This window comes from Phascolarctos cinereus, unplaced genomic scaffold, assembly GCF_003287225.1.
Source record: "Phascolarctos cinereus isolate Bilbo 61053 unplaced genomic scaffold, phaCin_HiC Scaffold_5;HRSCAF=322, whole genome shotgun sequence".
Lineage (NCBI taxonomy): Eukaryota > Metazoa > Chordata > Mammalia > Diprotodontia > Phascolarctidae > Phascolarctos > Phascolarctos cinereus.
In genome coordinates this window covers 57,112,904-57,131,735 of record NW_027555958.1, presented here as the reverse complement: position 1 = coordinate 57,131,735, position 18,832 = coordinate 57,112,904, and the positions used below count along the sequence as shown (strand labels likewise).

The window sequence follows — 18,832 nt, the reverse complement described above, 5'->3', positions numbered from 1 at the left end:
TTACAAACCTTAAACTGCTACATAAATGCTACTATTATTATTGTTATATCTCTCCTCAAACTGCCTTCCCTATTAAAAAAATAGTAAAAAGGCAATGCCCTGGGAAGTCTGTTAGTTTAGTTGTTTTGGTTTGACATTTCCTTCCTAATCCCTGTTTTCTTTGATCTTGGCTTTTTACTCCTATATTTTGAACCTACTTAAAAAAAAAAAAAGACCAGTTTGAAAACTGCCCCAGCCCCAGATGCAACTACAAACCTCACTAAAATACCTCCTCTTTCTAGAGAGGGGTGGGGGAAGCCCACAAGATCATCTCTAGCAGCAGGCTCCAGTTGGGATTTTCACTAGCAATGCTGGCCCATCAAGCATTTTTTCTTGGCTTTTGACAATCCAAACTTTTCCTCACACTTTATATAACTCACCCCTTATCTTCCCCATCCTTAAAAAAAAAATCCTCAGTTGACCCTACCATGCCTGCTAGCTACCATCCTATATCTCTTTTCCCTTTTATGGCTAACTCCTTGATAAGGCTTTCTCTACTAAGTACTACCCTCTCTATAGACATACTAGTTGCCGAATCTAACAGTCTTTTCTCAGTCTTTGTCCTTCTTAGCCTCTTCTGCAGCATTAGAATGCTTTCATTTCCTTGTAAATACTCTTCACTAGGCTCTTGTGACCCCATTCTCTCGGCTCTCCTCTCACCTAACTACTCCTTAAGTTTCCTTTGCTGCTTCTTTATCTGCATCATACTCACTATGGGCTCTGGATAGAATACTCTGCACCATCACCTCTGCTTTAGTCTCCTTAAGACTCAGCTCAGTTTGCTTGTGCCAAAGGTCACCCTTACACTTATAGACTAACAAACTAGAAGTTTCCTGATAAAGAAACTTATCTATAAATAGCCTGTCATTAACTAAGTAAGATCAGGTGCTCATTCTTATGCAGCCTTCTCTTGCCTACATGGCACTGGAGTCTAATTTTTTCTGCTCTCCTATTACTGACATCTTTTAAGACCATATTTCTCTAGTAAAATCCAGGACCAAGTACATCAACAACAAATTGCTCAAACAACATTTTATTGATCAGGAATTATTTCCTGGGAACTTGTCAACTATTCTTGGATTGGAAATGTTATCCAAACATGATTGTGGAACACTGGGAAAGGGGCTGAGGCTTTGTTCATTAAGGAATCTCGAGTGGACAGTTTACACCAGTGAGGGCAGTGTCTCACTGAAGGTTAAGTCACCAAGAGATCCACCCAGGAAAAAGCAATCCCCTTCCAACACAGGTTATTTAGGAAGCAATATTTGAGAAACGGAACCAAGGGATTCAACATCAGGCTCAATCACATAGTACACAGGTTTGGAGTGGTCATAAATGGTCAGCAATGACAATGTCTGTTTCCATATTGCTCATACACAGCAGCTGTTCTTGTCCTTTTGTTCTTGTTAACTGCCCATTGCTGAGTCGATGAGACAGCTACATTACCCTCTTGCTTTCTTTCTTCCCTCAAACTTAATCCAGTAATTTTTTTCATCTCTTCCACCTGTATATTGGTTCTTGAAGCAAGTGTTAAGAAGCAAATAGGGTTGATGTCTGTAACAGGAAAAGGTTGAGAATTCATTAAAAATATGTGTGTGCTGCCATCTTCATTAACTTAAAAGACTTTGCTCTGAATGCAGTACATGAAAACACTGTGTGGGTATAAGTGTTGCCAGTGAAGCCTCAACAGGCTGGTCCATCGTCCATTCCAGATTACTTTGTTTCTCTCAAATGTGCATTAGTGAATATTTGCACCAGGGATGCTTTGAGAAAAGGCAGGATTATCTTTTTCAATGCTCATCTGAAAAGGTTAAGGATATATTCCCAAACTTTACTAACATGCTTCTATAACTCATTATAATCTACCATGTCATTTATCTAAAATTTCTTCTTGAACATATTCTTTTCTTTAGCCTTTATTATTCCTAGGAATAATAAGTTCCATAAATTTATTACACATTCTTAAAAGTATCCTTCCTTTTTATTCATCTTAGAGCTACCTCTTTCAGACATCAAGGAGAGCTTCAATATTTCATGAGAACACATTCAGATGTCTCCCGTCTATCCAGAGCATTCCAGATTTCATAAACTGATAACACTTGCCCCCTCAGCCTTCATTCTTTCCAGACTCAAGTCCTAAGGTTTTTTATAGATTTTCCTCATCCAGAAGCTTTTTCATTCATGGATCATCTGAGCTGCTCTTCTCTGGGCTACAGCTCACTTGGAATTTTCTTGAAGAGGTAGCAATCAGAACCACATTGTGTTTTCCAGATGTAGATTCAGGGTTTTATTTAATGTGGTGTTTACTGTTTTGTTTCCAGTGTGTCCTTATAACATAAGGGCTTTACTGACCTTTTCTTATACGACATAATACCGGGAATGTTTTCAGGAAACAGGTTCTAGTGACTCCTAGGTGCTCTCCCTAGGTCATAATCAACAACTCAGATCTTAGAAGCAGAGCATGAAATATCTTTCTCAAATGCTTTACTTTACCCACTTGTCCATGCTAAGGGCTTAAATGCCACTGTTCTGATCGCTCATGTTGGTCTGTGAGATATTCTTGTAGTTTCTTCTGCTCCATTTGGTATTTCAGTGCTAAGAAAACCTTACTGTTTCGGAGACTTCCCTGTGAACTAGAAAATTCCCTGAAATGTTAAGTAAGATGTACTGATCCCTGAAGAACTCTAACTCAAAAATTTTTTGACAAAAGATTTATCTTTTGGTTTCTGCTTTTTAAACTAGTTTCTTTTCAGTAACAAATCCTCTCTAACTCCCTAGTAAACATTTTAAGTAAATAAATAAATCTATATCTGTCTACATGATTTTTAAAAAAATGGAACCAGGCAAAGGCTTTTTGAGTCTGAGTTCCTACAAGAAAATGGTAGCTAAGTCTGGGTATCTGATGTGAAATTCAACATAACATTATTTACTTAAAGTCATACGGGGAACAGATTTTGGTTCAACATAATGAGGAACTTTATAACAATTACAACTTTTCCAAAAAAATGAAACAAAGTGATCATTACGTCACAAGGCAGCTTGTCAGTGGATCATTCAAGCACAAATTGAATGGCTATCTTGCATGAAACTTCAGATGGGATTCTGACACCAGGTAAACTTCTAAAGCCCCTACAAATTGAAAATTCTGTGATTTTACACAGAGGATGACCAGTGGTCTTACTTTGAGCAGAATCTATCACTTTAAAGAAATGATTACCTTTTGATAGTAGAAGTATAAATAAGCCTATTTGGATTCTTCCTGTTATGAATGTCAGTTTCATTTAAAGACCTACAATATGTATCAATGTAAAAAGTAAAAGGCAACTTTATCTCCATAATTTCTCTGGCTTTGCACAACAATCTCTATGTATTTATGGCTGAGGGTTCAATCATTTCTCTTGCAAAATGATTTACCCAAAGGCAACTTTCACAGCAGCTATTTCTTTTCTCTTGATTCTTTTAAGAACCTTCATCTCTTGTAAATGACTAAGGACCTTAATAGTATATAATTTGCTTGTCCTGCCAAGGCCTCAGGAAAAGGACTTGAAAACTCAAGACTATTCTCCATCTAACTTTCTTTTCTGTTGGGCTTGGCTCTTTAGAAGCCATACGCAGTTCTTTAAACAGATTCAAATCATGATAGTTTAAAGATCTTTTTACAAGGTTAATTACTGATTACTTAAACTTACACACAGAGCACATTCCAGTGAAAAAATGTAGCAAAGCTCTTTACTTGTAGCATACCTATTACTTATCTTTGTGTACCTCAGAGACAAGATTCTCTGAAGCTTCTGTAAATACGCAAAGAAGGCAGGATTGACCCTGGAAAAATGTCTTAATATTTCATGGCAAAACCAAGATAGTATCCATCTTCATGTAATGCTTTGACATTGGGAATTTAAGGCTTGTGACCTGTTGTCTTTTGTCTAGATCCAGGTTGATTACACTGTGAAACAAGTCTCTGTTGGAGCATCAGAGGCTTAATGAATGGGCTTCTTTAACTTTATACTAAAGACTATTCTGGGCCATGTACAATTAAAGTTTGTGATTAAAAAAAAAAAGCTTAATTAACATGGCATTGTATCTAACTTTGGTTCTAGAGAAGATATTGACCAAACTCTAGGAGAAGTTCCTTGAGTATTAGGAATTGAAGAACACAACACTCTCATACCTGTACCAGATATATGGTGCTCCAGACAAAACATGCACTGTAATGATTTGCAAGCTGTGAAAAACTTTTTTCCGCAGAGCGTCCTGTAAAAAACTGGTTTCTGCATAATGTTCTGTGTTCTTCCAGTTGCTTCCACTTAAGAAGGAAGGAAAATTACAATGAGATATATATATATATATATATATATATATATATATATATATATATATATATATATATATATATATGTATATATATATTATATATATATATATATATATATATATATACACACACACACACACACACACACACACACACACACATATCTAGTCCTTTGGTTTTATTTTCCAAAATTAAAAAAAAAGTGAATAAGCTTTAAATGCCTCTCTGTATAATATCCCTTAAAATCACTCGTCAAATGGCTTACTACATGTTATTTGAGTAACATTATTAAGCAATGTCTTTGTTGGCCTTGATTAAGTGGTTAGATATCTGAGAGCATAGTAAGTACTTTTCAGGAACAATCTGCCAATCCCTGAGAATCATAATCATCACAGATATGGCTTCTTCCTTTGTCATGTATCCTTTGAAAGTAGATGGGTTCTTTCACTGTTAATAAGGCCAGGGGCAGTGTCATAAAGAGTCAGTCCTTGTAAATTAGCTTCTACACGTAAGGAAATTTTCTGTAACACAAAAAAGAATTATAAACAGCTGTTAGGTCTTTGAGGATGCCTTATGTCTTTGATATAATCTTGAACATCACAGATTCATAAGGAATACAAATGGACAATGTGAATGAAATAGCTGTTCTACTTCTAAAAATATCATCTCTAAGCAACAAATAGGGACTATGAACTTCTCAGATATTGGAAGCTGCTTTTTTTTTCCAACTAATATCCAGCAAAAAGAAACATGCAATTTTTAAGTTTTGGTGGGGTTGATGAAGTTGTGGAACAAGGGAGGGGCAATGATTTTAGAAAACTATTTTTAATTGGTTGTCCTTATTACCAACTAAAATGATACTTCCATGAAAACAGAAACTAAAGTCATCTAAGATGCTACTTTTAGGAAATGCTATTTGCTGTACAAATTTTAAATGGATTAAGTTAATAATGTAAGTTACCTCTACTTCAAACTGAAAGACATACTTCTGCAAAAATCTAATTCTATTATGTTTTATGTCAGAGGAATTCTTACCTGAAAATCACGAATATAAGTCAGGAAAAAACCAAAGAAAGAAAAAGACATGGACCATTCTGCTGCAGTGGTGATGATATGAAGTACATATCCCTTGAATTAAAGGGAAAAAAAGTGGATTAAGATGCTTAGATTTCAAATAACCCATACTTTATCTTTCAGAGAATGACCTAAAATTCTTAATTACCATTTCTTCCACATGAACAGAAAATCTTCACATACAGGCCATAATTATACTATTAAATGGGGGGGGGAGGAAATGAAATTAGGAAAGACATCCAAAAGCTTCTCTGGATTCAATCTTAGGATAAGGAAGCAAGAGAACTTTCCAGTTTGGCAATTAGGATGCAATTTAGTTATCTGGAAAATTGCCACATGGTAGAAATGGCTAGGAGTTTGTTCTATAAACTCACAGAATTTTACAATAGCCATGGAAAAAATTAAAGCATCAGCCTCACTATTTCATTCATCTCTATAAGCAAGTCCAGTTCAAATGTAAAGATAGGTGTTCAGAGCTTATTCTCAGAAGACAGTTGAAAATAGAATCAATTCTATTCAGTCTTTTACAAAGACTCATTTGTAGCTTCTACATCTATCTTCTTTCAGCAGGATACAACAAAGTTAAGGATCCTTCTTCCCCCAAATACCCTGTGCTTTCCCCCCAAAAAAATCAAAAACTATTTCTTAGAGACCAAATTGCAAAATTATTAGTTCTTCCAGGTTGCAAACAAGAGAAATTAACCTTACTTCAAGGATAAAAATGCACCTTCTATGAATAAGAGGATTTGGTGTTTTTTTGGGTTTTTTTTAGCACATAGCGCTATCAAGGCCAAAGTCATGGGTTTGATTCATATTCAGGCTTGTAAATATCAGAAAAAAACCTCCTGTGATCACAGAATGAAACTTCCAATGTGGTCAGCTGTTTTGTAAATGTGCGGCACTGATCAGCACAGGGTACTGGAAAGGATGCTGGAGACCATAGAGACCCAGGTTCAAATTCTACCACTATAAAATGTATTCAGAGTGTAACATAACTTGTCCATAGTCACACTGTGAATACATTCAAATGCATACAAAATGGGGGTGATAAAAGGGGAGAACCTGCCTCAAAGGAAAGAAGAGAATATCTACAAAAAGGGCAAGACAAATGTGAGGGAGGGCAGACAACAGGAGGGGCAGCTCAGTAAAGGCCGTCACCACTGCAGAAAAAGACAACTGTGGCACAGATTGATGGCCTGGCAGCATCACCTTAGCCTATCACAGACAACCAATCATTCTTGCAGGGCTGGGATTTCTTTAATGTGCATCCAAAGTTGATGGTCCCATTCATTCCTAGCCTCCCTAGTCATTCCTATCACTTACTTTGTCCTCAGGGTTCCAATGGAGCTTCTGTACTATATCAGACCCAAAATGGCCACTGTATAAAAGGGAGGAGCAAGTCAGCACTTTAAGGAAACAAGTCAAGGAAGAAGCGCACACAAATGAATTAGTTTCACAACAAGATCACTGTATAGATTCCAAATATTGTGTTTGATCAGTTGTTGCAAAGTTTAAAATGAAAATTTTCATTAGATGAACCAGAGGCTTAGGTTATGGACTATGATGCATGGCACCAGTCAGTTAATAAAAACTTAGATCAAATTATACACACAGGGGACAGCTAGGTGGAGCAGTGGATGGAGCACCAGCCCTGGATTCAGGAGGACCTGAATTCAAATCTGGCCGCAGCCACATAACACTTAGTAGCTGTGTGACTCTGGGCAAGTCACTTAACCCTATTGCCTAGCCAAAAAAAAAAATTATACATGCACCTAGAAAAACAAAACAAGACGGTCTAATCTTCAGTCTACAGAAAAAAGAGGAGGTAAATAACCCCCCTCAGTATAAGTTTCTGCTAGACATCCTGCAGATGGAAACACTGCTCTTTCTTCTACTTTTTTTTTGGGGGGGGCAAGGTAATCTGGTTAAGTGACTTGCCCAGGGTCACACAGCTAGTGAGTATAACATGTCTAGGCCGGATTTGAACTCAGGTCCTCCTGACTTCAAGGCCAGTGCTCTCTATCCACTGCACCACCTAGCTGTCCCTCCTCTACTTTTTTTTTTTTAACAGAACATGACCAGGGCAGTTGTTTCCTCCTCCTTTAGCCACCCTTCCTTGCCTGCCCACTTCTGATTCTCGTTCACTCATCCAAGAGGCTGATGTCTTTGTTTCTGGTCCAGTTAGGAAACTCTCATTTCAAATTTTACATCCTATGTGCATAGGTATACCAACCCAAGGACGAGCCTTCTTTCACCTTTTATCCTTCTCCTTAGGGGAGTACAGCCTCTCCCATGAACTAATAGTGTTCACTTCATTTTACTGCTTGGTTTTATTTCTACTTAGAATCATCATTCGCTGCAAAGGATACTACTAAATGCACTTACTCCACACCAGATGACCACCATCAGCCGGATCCAGAAGATCTGTTTGCTATGAATTTTAGGCTGCATTTTGTAGGAGAGGATTGTCTGAACAAACATATAAAAGGATCCCAGGCCAAAAGTGAGCACAGCTCCACATATGTGTGCAGCAAAGACTGTTGTTTTCTGAGGGTGGAAAAAGGAATATAGATCGCTTAGAGTACAATCCAAAACATTTTTGATGGTATCATAGATTTTTAATTAAGCAATCATTGCTTCAGAAAGCTTTGGAAACTTTATACATAAACTTTCTCATAAGCCACTCATGAGTATACTTAATGATTACAGTCAAACCTCATTAAATATTTGGAATTTGTGATAGTTCAAATGCAGGAAAACTTTATTCTTAACTGAGTAAAAAGTATGAAATAACTTCTTCCCCTATGATTTTTCAAGGCTTAACTCACACGGAAAAGGAATCCAGCCTAAAAATCAATGCTTCTATAAGGCTCAAAAAATTAAAATCCCTATTTTGCAACTTCAATTTGAACTCACTTTCAGAATTTGGGGGCTAGAAAGGACCTTGGAAATTGTCTAACTACCCCTCACTTTCCAGGAAAACGGGGTCTATGCAGTGTAGGTGTAAAATCACATAGTTGCAGTCCCAGTCCTAGATCCTGGTCCTATAATTAATTATTGTGTATTAGGAGACTTTTGGTATTTATGGTATATTTTACATGATGAAGATTTCACTATGAATTGTCATTTTCAAAATGAATTAATCTCATTTTACTTATCAATATCCACATATACCTTAGCTTATAAGAGAAACATGTGCAGTGACATCTTTTATTCAATAATTTGGGCTTGTCACACAAATTATCTTTCCTCCACATTGTTCCAGATTAGTGAGGTTTCATTCTAACCCTCTGAAGGCTCATGCTCCTTATACAGTGAAGAGTCTACTCCATTTAAATTTCTCTTAGGCTCTTCTTGCTCTACTTTATAAATACAGGAGGAAACCTAGTCAACATAAAAAAAAAGTATTGATAAAAATCCATTTTTTAAAAACACTGCCATGCCACAACTCAATTTTATTGGTTCAAGGTAGTCCTAACACCTTTAACAAGAGACTAAGTTTTGGGCACTTTTGCAGTTTTTGCAAATGTAGCTGTGGCAGGTAAGGAGAATATCTGGAGTCAGGCAGTAAAACCATTTGATAAAACAATGTGTATTGTAATGGTAGGCATCTGTTATCACTACAAATCACTCAGCAAAAGAAGCCAGAAAAGATTCAATTATAAGGAAAAGAGGAAAATGAAAGTAAACATTCTTAGAATTCATTCTACAGAAATGACTGTGCCCCCTTGTGGTTACACTGCAAGAAGTGACAAAGCATTGGCCCCTTAATAACACAGTGAGGGTCATTGTAATTCTGCTTTTAACAGACACATATAAGCACAAAACAGCAGCTTTAACAAGCAATGTTTCCAAACATTACATCTCACTTTGCCATTTTAGATGACACAAAACAACAGAAATTTAGAAGCACAAATGTATTATAGAAAACCAAATTAAATGTACATATGCATTTAACAAATATTAATGGATGATGATGATGATAAAATATAGGAACTTATCTTCCACTTCATATAAAAATTTATTTTTTCCTTCAAGAGTCTATTTGATTATGAATTTTCTAGGAAGGCAGAAATCTCCCACTGAGAATTGTATTATTTTTCTAGAAATTTCATATTCACTTGTTTTCATGGAAATTTAATTTCAATTTTTCTAAGTCATGAGATTTTTAGATGATAATTATGTCCTCTCAATTTGTAAGGGCCTTACCAAAATCTCTTTACTTCTCCAGGCCTCAGATTCCTCATCTATAAAATGAGGGTTGAAACTAAATGTTCTCCAAAATAATTCCTAGTTCTGAATATGTCATTGCAGAGGAAACATATTCCAACCTGCTTGGTCCCTTTAGCTTCTTTTCCCCCACTCTCCAAAAACGTTCTGTTACTGATGAGCAAGTTTCAAGAATCATTTAAGCATACCTGATTCTAATCATATGAACAGTGATTAAATTAGGATTTGCACAATGTAAACCCTTCCATGAATACTGCAATATTCAAAAAGGTAGGAGATCACTACAGTAAACTAACCCTTTTGGTCCTAGAAGAAGACAGTATACTTAGTTTTTGTTAGTGAAGTGGACTGCACACTCTTCGCAGATGACCAAGGGGCAATGAAAAAGGCAGGCGTAAACAGGCTTCAGCACCTTGCCAAAGATGACTTACAAGCAGGAAATGGCACAAAACACGTCCTCAGGGACACAAATGCCTTAAGATGAAGGCAGGCCATTTATGTAACAAGAATGAGGGATGGCTAGCTCAAATGTTTGCATATTCTTTTTCTTCAACAGATCCTTGATATTTCTGGAGTGCTTATGTCCATCACTGATGAGGGATGCTACCCCTACTTCACAGCAAATAGTTGTTATAAGCTATGGCTGAAAATTTTATCACTTTGGGGTCAACTTGGTGATATTTTAGAAACTTAGCTAGGTTGGTCCTTAGACAAAAGACATATAGTCCATCACTAGGCTTATCCTCAGTCTTCTCACCTTGGTAGGATCTGCCTGGCCAAGCTGCTCATAGCCTAGAGTATAAGCATGTACTTCAAGAACCCAGAGTCATCTCCATGCCATGATGAGGGATGAAAAAAGGACTTTAGTAGAGTTACTGGTATCCACTGACTAACCAAGTAACCAGAGGAAGGCCTTTAACACACTGGATATACTCTCCATGTAGGATTTGTAGAAAGATAAGAATAAGGATTGCCCAGGATAGGACTAGATAGGCTCCAATCTGAGTGCCATACTAAATGGCCATAATGAGTAATAACAACAAAAAGTCCAATTCACTCAAGTACTCTGAAGTACAATTTATGAGACACAGATTCTTGGGGGGAAGGAGGTTAGACATGTTAATAGAACCTTATTTCTAGGTGGGCAACATATTTTAAAATGACAGTAATAATGATGATGGAATGTATGTAGCATAGCGCTTTCAAGGCGTGTGAAGCGCTTTCAATGCAGTCTCTCGCTTACTCCTCACAGTAACTCTCTTAGCTACTACAAGGCATTACTGACCTTTGCTCTGCAGACAAGGAAACTGAATCTCAAAGGCTAAGTGACTTGCCCATGGTCATGTAGCCAAAGCCAGTTTCAGATCCAGGATCTGAGGCTAGTTTTTCCTGTCCTTAAGACCGGCACTCTATGCCCTATGTCAAGTTAGATTCCTTTTGGACCAAAGAAAAAGAAAAGTCAGGCTGTGATAGGATTAATCTCAGGCTTTTTCTACCATACGGTCATTAGGGAAATATCCATGCTGGGCTTCCAGTATTGAATTCCATTTAGGATTCCTAGAAAATTGTGAACTACCACACAAACCTGGAAGTTTGCCACGACAGAAAGTCCTAAGCAACTAAGTAATCCAAGTGCAAGGCCAGCCTTGTTTAATTTGATGATCCGAGGCTCCTCGGGACTGAGAGCATGAACTTGCTTATAACGAACATATACGGTGGCAACACCTAGAAAGAAAATTCAGAAGTAATAAAGCTTTGAACGACAAAGGAAAAAAAATCACAAAGTTCATTACTCTCTGGCAACACAAATGGCCCTTCTGAAGATAATCTCTAAGAAGAGGAGACAAGAGTCAAAGCCTATTAGAGCTGGAAGGGGCCTTAGGATCCCTCTAGGCCAGCTGCCATCTTTTCTACAACACACTGACAACTCTGGCCACACCCATCTTGACCTCTTGGCAATCCATTACTTTTGAATTCCTTTCATCCATGTCCTATCACTGCTCACCAAACTCCAATCTGGATTACTCTTACCATCTACTTCTTCTGCACTTGCCTAAGTGATGCTGAACAAAGGTAGAGTAATCCACCACTGTGCCAACAGGGTCCACTATGAATTTATGTTACGTAATCTCAACTGGGACCTTCCTTAGGTCAAGGGAAGCCTTCCAGTCCTTCCTCACTGAGACGCTTCCCTCTGTTGTTCCATCCGCCATGCCATGCCACTACATGTGGTTCTAGCCTAGGGCTCTGTCCCAGGGCTGCCCTTTCTGTTCTCTCTATACACTCACTTGATGACTTCCATCACTCCCTTGCCTGTCTCTACTGCAAGTTTCCCATGTCTAAAAGCTTTCTCCCCACACCTTCACCTCTTCAAGGCCCAGCTTCTTTCAGGAACTAAATAACGCTTCAAAGGCCATCCCATCCAAGGTTACTTTGTGTCTGCTTTACATGGGTTTTGTATATGCTTACACAGGTGCGCATGCACGTAAGTATATACATACAGGTACATCTCTCTTCCTCTTTGAGGGCAGAAATTGTTTCATTGTTGAATCTGCATCCCCAGCACCTAGTTAAATACCTGATGAAGAGTAGGTGCTTAATGCTTGTTGACTGACTTGAAGACTTTCCTAACTTCCAAGATGGCCTGTAATACTTTGGGGTCAAGACAAAACAAATTAAACATGCTTTCCCCAGAATAATCATTCGAATATTTGCCCTCCCTCCACCTGCTACCCCTAAGTCTTCTTTTGGCTAAACATCCTCAGTTCCTTTAGACAGTCCTCAAATGGCCTGATCTCGAGGCCCCTCAACATTCTGGTTTCCTTCCTCTGGGTGTTCTCATCCCGAATTTTTCAAACTGTGGTACACAGAACTGAATACAACACAGCAGATGTGACATTAACAGGACATCATACTACAACTATATTATCACCTCTCCAATCTCGCTGGACATGATGCTTCTCTTAATGAAGCCCAAAATCACATGAGCTATTTTTTAGGAGAACATAAGCTCCTAAGATGATTCCCAGACATATATATACTGTCCTGGTCTCTTCTGTGCTGTGGTCACATGTTACCAAAACCCTTTTGGAAACCTTGAACGGTGTCTCTTCTCTAGGCATTGCGAATTCAACATGTGCAAAACAGAACTCCTAATGTTATCCCCCAAACAATCTTCTACTCCCCACCTTTCCATTACTGTTGAGAGCACCACCATCGTCCTGATCACCCGGGCTCACCACCTCAGCCTCATCCTTGGTCTTACTATTTCTCATTTCTACATTGACAACATGTCTTGGATAGGACCCCTTTCGTTCACTTAGACAGCCACAAAAGTCATCTGGGCCTTCCTTAACTCTCACCTGGACTACTGTAAGACCCTTCTTCATGATCCCTCTTCCCCAACTCTCTCACCTTCCAATCCATTCTCTACTCAGTGGCAAAGGTGACTTTTTTCTTTTTTTTGGAGAGGCACTTGGGGTGAAGTGACTTGCCAGAGTCACACAGCTAGTAACTGTGTGAGGCCAAATTTGAACTCAGGTCCTCCTGACTTTAGGGCTGGTGTTCTATCCACTGTGCCACCTAGCTGCTCCAAAGGTGACTTTTTTCTAAAGCATTGATTTAACCTCTAACCCACCTGATCTTCCCCTCTTCCCCTCAGCTCAATAAATTCCAGTGGCTTCTTATTAGCCCCAGGATCAAATATAAACTCCTGTTTGGATCAAAAAATCTTCATAACCTGACACCTTCCCACCTTTCCAGTCTACTTATACTTTACTCTCCTTCACACACGCTACATTCCAGCAACACTTGCTATTCCTCAAACATGATGCTCCATTTCATGTGCTTTGGCTGTCCCTCACACCTGCAATGCTCTCTCCTCACCTTTGCATCTTAGTGTCCCCGTAGCGCCAGCTGCTTAGTGCCTTCCACTCACAGATTCTCTTCTATCTGCTCTTTATGTATCTTGTACATGCCTAGTCATTTATGTTGCCCAGTCCATCTATGCTCCTTACAGGCAGGTACTGCTTTAGCATTGCTTCATATCCCTGTAATGTAGTGCAGTGCTTGACACACAGTAGGTAATTAATTATATTGAGCTAGCAGTTGTATCACAACATTGACTCCTTTTATTATGGACTGCTGCGTAGTCATGCCTCTTCTATTCTGTGCCAACAAAACTGCTATTTTTGAACCAAAGTGCTTACATTTGTTCCTATTAATTCATCTTACTGGATTCAGTTCTAATTTGTCAAGATCTTTTTGGCTCCTAATTGTCTCACCCAATTATCTATGCCTCCTAATTGTGAGTCCTCTAAATAACAGGTAAACAAGCCATCTATATTTTTATCTAAGTCACCTTTATTTAAATCACTAATAAATGTGTTTCTGAGCACAGGGCCAAGCACAGATTCCTCCCAACTGACAGAGTGTCAACATTTATCCAATTCTGAATCCACCGCAATAGATGATTGGCTAACCTATGTTTCTCCATTTTTTCCAATCAATCAACAGTATTTATTATGTGCTCACTCTATGATAGGCAGTCTGCTGGGTGCTGGGGCTTCAAGTGCAAAGAATGAAATAACTCCTACTCCCGAGGAACTTACTTTCTAATGAGGGAAACAACATTACATAGCATAAACAGGAAGTTAATGCAAATATTTGCAAAGTAGTTAAATACAAGATAGTGTGGGAGAGAGATCATTAGTAGTTGGGGGAAATGAGAAGAGGCTTTACGCAGAAGATGGTACTGAAGCTATACTTCAAAGGAAGACAGGAGAAGCATAGGCAAAGGTGCATTCAACACATGTGGGGTGGCTATGCACACTGATGGGAGATGGAGTACCATGTGTGAAGAGCAGTTCACACGGATCAGAGTGTGGGGCATGATATAATAATGTAATATAATGTAACAGCCAATGAGGCTTGCCATACAGGCTGCACACAGGCTTAGTAGGGCTTTAAAAGCTAAACTAAGGAATTTATATTTTATCCTAGAAGCAACAGGAAGCCACCAGAGTTGGTTAAGTAGGGGAACCACATGGTCAATCTGTGTTTGAGGAAAATTACTTTAAAGATTTCATACAGGGAGCGTAGTCAGGAGGCTGTGGCAAACATGGAGGAATGCTGCTGTCATCGCCATCCTCGTTCAGGCCCTCATCTCTTCTTGCCTGGCCCACTACAATAGCCTCCTACTTGGCTTCTTGGCCACCAGTCTTTCCCATCAGTGACAGTCCTACAGCACAGGTCTGACCAGGTCATTCCTCTGCTCAAGAAATTTCAGTGATTCCCTGCTGCCTCAAAGACCAACACAAATTATTCTGTTTGGCCTTTAAAAGTCTTTCACAATCTGGCTCTAAGCTATCTTTTCAGAAGGACATATTATTACTACTAACATACTCTATAGTCTAGCCAAACAGGACTGCTCATTCCTGGTGCCTTCGTCCAGGTTGCCTCCCCCTTGCCTGGAAGGCCCCCTTCCTCCACCCTGGGTAATCGCTAGTTTCCTTTAAATGCTAAAATAGTTTATTTTTTATCCTGGAGTTCATAGGTAGCCACTGGAGCTCCAAAATAAAGGGGATCACATGGTCCAACTTACATGTGAGAAAGATGACCCTGGCAGCTAAGCAGAGGATGGACTGGAGTCGGGGAGAGACCTGAAGCAAAGGGACCAGTTAGAAGTCTATTGCAATAGTTCAGGGGAGAGGTGAAGACGGCCGAAAGTGATGACTGTGTAAGCAGAGAAAAGGGACACATTCAACAAATGTTGTGGAGCTACAAACAAGATTTGGTAACAGACTAGATATATGTATTCCACACATATGTGGAATGAGTGAGGAATCAAAGGTGACTCTTAAGTTGCATTTCTGGGTGACTGGAGAATGGCAGTAACCTTGACAGTAATAAGAACTTGAGAAAAAATGGTTTTTGGTGGAAAATAATGAGTTACGTTTCAACACATAGAATCTGAGTGCCTAGAGAACAGCCATAAGGCAATTGGTGATGTGGGACTGTGCTCAGAAAGAGACTAGGGATAGATACAGATATCTGGGGATCATCTTGTAGAGCTGATAACTGATAACCCATGGGAGCTAATAAGATCACCAAGCAAGACAGCAGGAGAAGAACTGAGAAGACCACCAAGTGAGAGCCTGGGAGGATGCCAACAGGGAGCACGACATGGATAAAGAATCAGCACATGGGGACTGAGCAGTGGATGGACAGACAGAAGGTGGGTTAGCACAGAGACTTAGGCCTCAGTGAAGGGAGAGTATCCAGAAGGAGAAGGTCATCCAAAGTATCAAATGCTACAGAGAGGTGAAGGAAGATCAGGATTGAGAAAATGCCACTATATTGGGCAATAAAGAGATCATCAGTAACTCTGGAGAGGGTGCTTTCAACTGAACAGGAGTCAGAAGCTAGGCGGCAGGTTTTGAAGGGGGAGAAAGGAAGAAGTGGAGGCACCTAATGTACAAAAGGCTTTCTCCACGAGTTTAGCCACAAAGAAGGAAGGAGACAGGATGGAGTTAGAAAGGATGGGGGGGTCAACTAAGAGTTTTGGAGAGAGGCAGGGAGGTGTTTGTTTGTCCTTCATTCTAGAAGAGGACCATGAATCACAGAGGTGATGCCAGGACTGCAAATGAACCGGATCTGAGTGAGGCAGGGCTGTGCAAAGTCATCAGCCTCACTTTCTCCTCTGGAGGCAGTGGCCAGATACAGATCAGGATGATTGGAGATGGCCCCAGGCAGTGAGGAGAGTGCTAGTAGGTAGGGAGACAGTGAAGATAGCTGAATGGAGAATAGAGATTATGGGGTGCGGCAATCTGTTGAAGTCAGGAGAGGAATAGGATCAAAATTTCAGGTTGAAAGATTGGCTTCTGCAAAGAGAAGAGCTACCTCTTCAACACCCTGAAGGAGGAGGCTGTGGAGAAAGATATCTGAGTGACAGGAGTTAAGTAAGAAAGGGGAAGGAGTCTCAGTGAATGGCTTCACTATTTTCTGGTGAAGTATGAGATGAAGTATGAGACTGAAAAGAGATGAGATGGTATGGAATAGCCACCCTCGAAATAGATGAGTAGGACAGCAAATTGACTGGGAAGAAATAGAACCTCTGTCTTATCACAGTGAGAGCTCAGTGGAGATTACATCATCTAAATTTGTAGTCGACCCAGTCAGTGCAATTTCATAATTTTCTGTTCCGGAGCGCATGAACAGGAATGAAGGAGGTGGATGGTGGGAAGAACATTTGGTTTTGGTAAAGCATGATCAGTGATAAGTCAAGGAGGAGATTCAAAAAGGAAGAATAGTGTAAAGATGAGTTGGTTCACCAAGAAACGAGTTAGGGAAGAGAGAATATAGCCAATGCAGGGGTGATGGCCTGGGACAGAACTGAAGCATGAAGGCAATGGAGATAGTGAGGAGGAAATACATGATGGACTAGCAAGGAAGCAGACTGGTAAGATAAAAACACTAGCGTAATGGGTATAATACCAACTTCAAAAACCTGTTTCACAGAGATAAACGCAATTTTTTGTTGTTCAGTCATTTCAGTTGTGTCCGACTTTTTGTGTTCCCATCTGGGGTTTTCTTGGCAAAGACACTGGAGTGGTTTGCCATTTCCTTCTCCAGCTTATTTTACAGATGAGAAACTGAGGCAAACATGGTTAAGTGACTTGCCCAGGGTCACACAGCTAGTAAGCATCTTGAGGCCAGATTTGAATTCAGGAAGTCTTCCTGACTCCAGGCCAGGTGCTCCATCCACTGTACCACCTAGCTGCCCCAACTGTTGTATCTTTAAAAGGTACAAGAATCTGGGAGTAACAGTTTGTCGTTTTATGAGGAATCTATAAGAATTGGGAGTTAGACTACTATTTAAATTAAGCTTAACCCTATATCGTTTAAAAAAAAAAGGAAAGAGAATTTGGTTGGTACCCTGAGAAAACTGAATGTTGAGACTTTTCCAGAAATGAGGATGAATCAGTGGTCGTCAGTGGTCATAATGATAGTTAAAAAGTGACTTTGGCAGTGATCACATTCATAACTGATACATTGTAAATAACTATGTAAGGCCTTGTTCTTTTGTTTGTTACACTGTTACAAGGAATACAGCCAGTAACCTCAATGTTTATTGACATCTAAGACATCAGGTGGGTTAATATATATATACACACATTTTCACGGGTGTAAATATATATATATATATATGTGTACGTACACACACACACACACACACACACATCAATACAGACAGACAGAGATGGGGTAGGAGGTAGGCACAAACACTTACAGGAGGTTTCTCCAATTTGTGATTGACCCTAAATTATTTACATGGGCACAACTGGTTTTCCCCTCCATCCTGATCCGCTACAGCTAGAGCATATCCCATTATATTACTATTGGGTGGGACTGGTGGGTTTTAATTTCTCTTTCTCACTGGTTGTCCTTGATTGGTGGGGTGAGACAGGGAGAAATATCAAGGCCAGTACTGAGTATGTAAGATTAGTACTCAGCTGAAATGCTTCTGGTTGACATATTTTTCCTTGAATCTAGGAGGGCTGAACAGGAGGAAAAAATCTGCTTCACTACTATATATGAGGCTGTTATTCTGGAACCCTGGGAACCACATCTACTACTGAGCCAAGCCCTAGCAATACAGCTACTATAACATTTTGTAAATGCAGATGAAAAAAAAAATCAACATATATTTATTTACAAAAACTTCAATAATTCAATTGAAAAATAATCTGGATAAAACTCGAGGTAATTTTTCACCCACTATAACAAGCACGTGTCTGGTGACAGACAATCTAAATGTCTGCAGGCCAAAGCCTAGACCAGTTAAGTTGGGAGAACTTTTGAAGATGCTTTAGAAAGCTGCTGAGGAGGCTCAGATATATGGGTTGATGTGGTAGTTGATGAAATCACGTTTTCTTGAAGTTGTGAAAGATGAGCAACATTTTAAAAGATAAAGAATAGGTTCAGCTGCTACTATTTTTAATAGGTAACTACTTAATCTAGAAGATGGTAAGGCCATTGATAGTACTTACACAAGACTGCAGCGATATTTAACATTACCCCAAACAAGCATTTTTCTGGAGCCACTGTTCCAGTGTCACTGAAAGAAAAACATCAGTATGTGGATACTTGCACCAAAAATACTGCCCATTATTT

At 39.3% G+C, this 18,832-nt stretch overlaps 1 protein-coding gene across 5 annotated transcripts in view; it reads right to left on the bottom strand.

Moving 5' to 3' along the window:
• Nucleotides 1-1,056: 1,056 nt before the first annotated feature.
• DRAM2 (DNA damage regulated autophagy modulator 2) overlaps nucleotides 1,057-18,832 on the bottom strand; it is a 36,591-nt gene continuing 18,815 nt past the window's right edge. For 2 of the 5 annotated variants that reach the window (XM_021001419.2, XM_078154964.1), the window contains exons 4-9: nucleotides 18,709-18,776; nucleotides 11,244-11,383; nucleotides 7,798-7,975; nucleotides 6,752-6,834; nucleotides 5,390-5,482; nucleotides 4,518-4,875 (exon numbers count right to left, since the gene is read on the bottom strand). In XM_021001419.2, the coding sequence (XP_020857078.1) occupies nucleotides 4,768-4,875; nucleotides 5,390-5,482; nucleotides 6,752-6,834; nucleotides 7,798-7,975; nucleotides 11,244-11,383; nucleotides 18,709-18,776 (670 nt within the window). In that variant the 3' untranslated portion in view covers nucleotides 4,518-4,767. Of the gene's footprint in view, nucleotides 1,594-4,210; nucleotides 4,346-4,517; nucleotides 4,876-5,389; nucleotides 5,483-6,751; nucleotides 6,835-7,797; nucleotides 7,976-11,243; nucleotides 11,384-18,708; nucleotides 18,777-18,832 lie in introns of those variants that run through there. The other 3 variants (XR_002327376.2, XM_021001427.2, XM_021001434.2) reach the window with 3 other exon arrangements.